Here is a 3,737-nt window from a genome sequence, read left to right on the forward strand (position 1 = left end):
AATGTAATTTAATTTTTATTGTTATTTTTTTTAAGATCTCCTTTTCAATTTAAGTTTGACAAATCCCATTCCCTGGACTCCCAGGGGTGGGCTTTCCTTTGCAGTAAGGGTATACGACAAATTTCTATTGGTCTGCTCGACGTTAGCAGCAGCATTTTTATTGGTCAGTGTGCCTGTCAAGCATTAACATTCTTATTGGGCTTAAAGTGAAGAGAATGTGATCAATGAAGCACAACTCGTAAAGAACGCGAGTCCAAAACTCAATCTGAAAAAGACATTGAAAGAAGAAAAATATAAAGATTGTAAAAAAAAAAGAAAAAAAGAAACATACATTTTGAAGTAAAGTTACTTTTTTGGGTTTGTTTATTAAGTTTTTCTGAGTTTCATTCCTGCATTGGGTTTTTTCACATTTCTATTTACGGTACAAAACATGATCTTTACTCACAACAATAATGGAGCAAACCCCTCAAACCGTTGCAGGAATGCTTGCTTTGTTTTGTAAAAAAAAAAAGAAAAACTTGTATAGTTCTATAGGAGCTTTGGGGCATCTGAGCAGGAGGCAAACTCTGAGGTCTTTTGACAATAATTCAAAGTTCATGTTTTAGCTAACCTCCAGGTGAACTGCCGTTGTACCAGCAGATCGTTATCGAGTCTCCTCTGCTCCTCTTTGCTGTGAACTGTCTTGTAGCCGAGCAGCGACATGGCTCCTCTACACACCTCCTGAATGTGTTTCACCTTGCTGTGTTGCATTGTTACGCGCCAAGCTTGCGAGACCTCAGTGGCGTTCCTGGAGGTGATCTGAAAAGCTTCCTTAAAAGTGCCTTGACCCTTTCCGTGTGTCACTCTGTAGACCCAGTCCTCAAGTTTTCTGTTTAACTTTAATCCTACAAACTTGTACATGTTGTTTATCTCCTTCAGAGGGTTGCGTGCTACGTCTTCAAAGCGAATCATTTTGTAGCGACCTTCGAGAAACGGGGGTGGTTTCAGTTTTGCTCTTTCATTGATCCGCATGTGGCTCTGGCAGACCTCCTGCATGACTTCGTACTGCACATTGGCCTCTGGAACCTTTCGATGCTCCAAGACAATGGCGTTGTCCCTACGTAAAGCCTTGGCTGAATTCTCTCTCGACCGCATCACAGCCCGAGGGTCTCTAACTAGGTGAACAATGCGGAGGTCCAGGTTGGGGTCTTGCAGAAGGGGATAAAGAGATTCCAGCTCAAAAAATCTTACATCTTTAATCACAATATGAGAGTGTCCATGACAGGTGTCTTCCACCTTCTTCAAACCCTGAGCATCACATCTCTGTAGGCACTGAGTGTGGTTGGTAGCCATTAGGGGGCAGGCCGGTGGCGAGCAAAGCGCCCGGCTTTGAGTCCACATAAACAAAGAGGACACATTGTGTTTTTCTGAAAGGTAGGAACGCATCACAGAGAGGTCACAATGATAAATATGCCATAAGAGATCCCTCACTGCAAATCTGTGAGCTCGTAGGCCAGATTTCCACCCTTTGGTCCACACGTGCCAAGTGGGCTCCGAGAGATAGAAAACAGACGGGTGCTGACTGAAAACCTGGCCCAGGAAGGATGAACCTGATCGCCATGACGACAGCAGGAGAATGTGAACTTTGGGTTGAGATAAGCGGAAGGGGTCAATCTGAGCATACCAGCTGCAGAAGAGCACTACAGCTGCCCCCTGCAGGATTACCAGGGGAATAAGAGCTTTGGGGCTAAATCTGTAGAGGCGACTCATTGTTGAAGTTTAAATTCAGTTGATACAAGTTGAGTCCAGGCTCCTCTGTGAAAAACAAAATACAACATAAAAAATATTTTTTTTATTTGATTCTAGTATGATGAAGAATAGGTGCATTTAATAATTCAAGCAAAGCAGAAATTCAAGACTGGACGTTGGCACATCTAGTTAACAGGAATGTGGGTAGCCTCTCATCAGCTTTAACCTGCACTTTGCAAACAAAGTGCTCTGCTAGAACAATATTTTATCATGAAATTTAATAAAGGTACTTCTAGTAAGGGAATTAAAGAGGTCAAAAGAGTCTAAAATGCAGCGTATGAAAACATTGTACACATTTAAAACTGCTGTCATATACCTATTGATGTGGCTGTCCATCAAGTTCACCATAAAAGCAGTCTGCAAGATGCTGAAGGTTTTGCTAAAGCACTGAAATGCCTCCACAGGACCTAGAATAGGTCAAACAGACGTCTGACAACAGCTTACTGTCTGGATTACTTAGAACACATTATGCTCTCATGGATTTGTTTAATAAAATAAAGCATTTGCATCAGTCACACTCATTTCCTTCCTCGTTGATGTCTAGTATTGTATCATTATGAATGCTAACATTTAGAGTGTCAGATAGATGGCATTTGTACTATTGAAAAATTTGTTTTTAGAATGTTTACATTTTGGTTGTTTTATTTTTTCTGCAGTGTTTGTTATACTGTAATACGGACAGAGAAAGTATCTACAGTATCTAAGATATGCATGATTTAATTAATTGTTTAAGACCAACAAATGTCATCTGGTGGTTCTCACTTTTTAAGCCCCTTAAAGGTTTTTGCTTTTTTTGGTGTTGGTTCTTTCACATTTTATAAATTTAAACTGGGATATTGTGTATTTTCCTTCCATGATAAAGTAAAAAAGTAAAACATTAAAAAAGCTCATCTTTAACCCACCATTTGTTGACAAAATATGTTTATCTGCAGTCTTCATTTTTTTTTTTACTCTGACAAGAAAAGTCAGAGTATTGCAAATTTTATTTCATATTTTTTATTTAAAACAAACTCGAGATCAATAGACTTTTCTAATTTATATCTTTTAGAAAAAAACATTCTGAAATCATTGTTGAATTTTTCTTTTTACTTTTCTCACACACACAAAACCCCAAACACACACACATACGTATTCTAATATTTGTTTTCATGTTTGCGATTCTCTCTGCCTTGAAATGCTAAAGCTGAATTATCCAACTGACAGCTAGTGCAGACTTTGTTGGAAAAGGGAACATCCTTTTAATCTCCAGGGGGACAAACCCTTTTTATAATTCCTAAAATTAGATTATTCAATCTTGTAAAAAAAGATCAAGGAAAAGTTAAACCTTAAAAGCCTACCTTACGCCTCTCACCAGCAGCTGTGTGTCATCCAAACTGCCTGAAAGGCTCAGAGGCTCTCCAACCCACAGTGTTGAACATTCATGGTGAACACCAGATGGCACAATTGTCTCTCCACAAGTTACAACTTCAGAGCATCAACATTAGAAAAAAAAATCCGACCTACAGGATTAAAATATTCAGTAATTGAAACATAAAATTTACATAGATTCTAACAGAGTGAGATTTTTTAAGCCATTATTTCTTGTAGCTCAAACAACATGACAACCTCAAATTTTGTAAAGTAGAAAATTGTGCAATGGTAAACCATAATCAAAGAAAGATGGATAAAAGAAAAATGTAGAACAACAATAACTTAAATAATCCAAGCATTTAGGAGATGCTCATTTGGGTAAGTAGGTTGGACTGAGGGTTGATTCAAAGCACAAAGAGCTATCACACCCATAATAGGTGGGCTGAAATGATCAGATTCTTTCTGTTCAGTGGCTTTTCAACCACAGAAAATATCAGAGCATCTTATAGGCTATTGAGAAAAGGAATTAAATGTCACACTCCATCCATCCATCCATCCATCCATCCATCCATCCATCCATCCATCCATCCATCCATCCA

General features: G+C 38.6%; 1 protein-coding gene across 1 annotated transcript; it reads right to left on the bottom strand.

The window, feature by feature from the left end:
- Positions 1 to 594: 594 nt before the first annotated feature.
- LOC119784705 (carbohydrate sulfotransferase 5-like) lies at positions 595 to 3,154 on the bottom strand. Its single transcript, XM_038286901.1, has 2 exons — positions 3,126 to 3,154; positions 595 to 1,794 (listed from the first exon to the last, which is right to left on the bottom strand). Exon 2 carries the CDS (start codon positions 1,747 to 1,749, stop codon positions 595 to 597), a length of 1,155 nt encoding a protein of 384 aa, XP_038142829.1. The 5' UTR covers positions 1,750 to 1,794; positions 3,126 to 3,154.
- Between the last annotated feature and the right edge of the window lie 583 nt (positions 3,155 to 3,737).

Source organism: Cyprinodon tularosa, unplaced genomic scaffold (assembly GCF_016077235.1).
Source record: "Cyprinodon tularosa strain WSP-4 unplaced genomic scaffold, ASM1607723v1 ctg232, whole genome shotgun sequence".
NCBI classification, from domain to species: domain Eukaryota; kingdom Metazoa; phylum Chordata; class Actinopteri; order Cyprinodontiformes; family Cyprinodontidae; genus Cyprinodon; species Cyprinodon tularosa.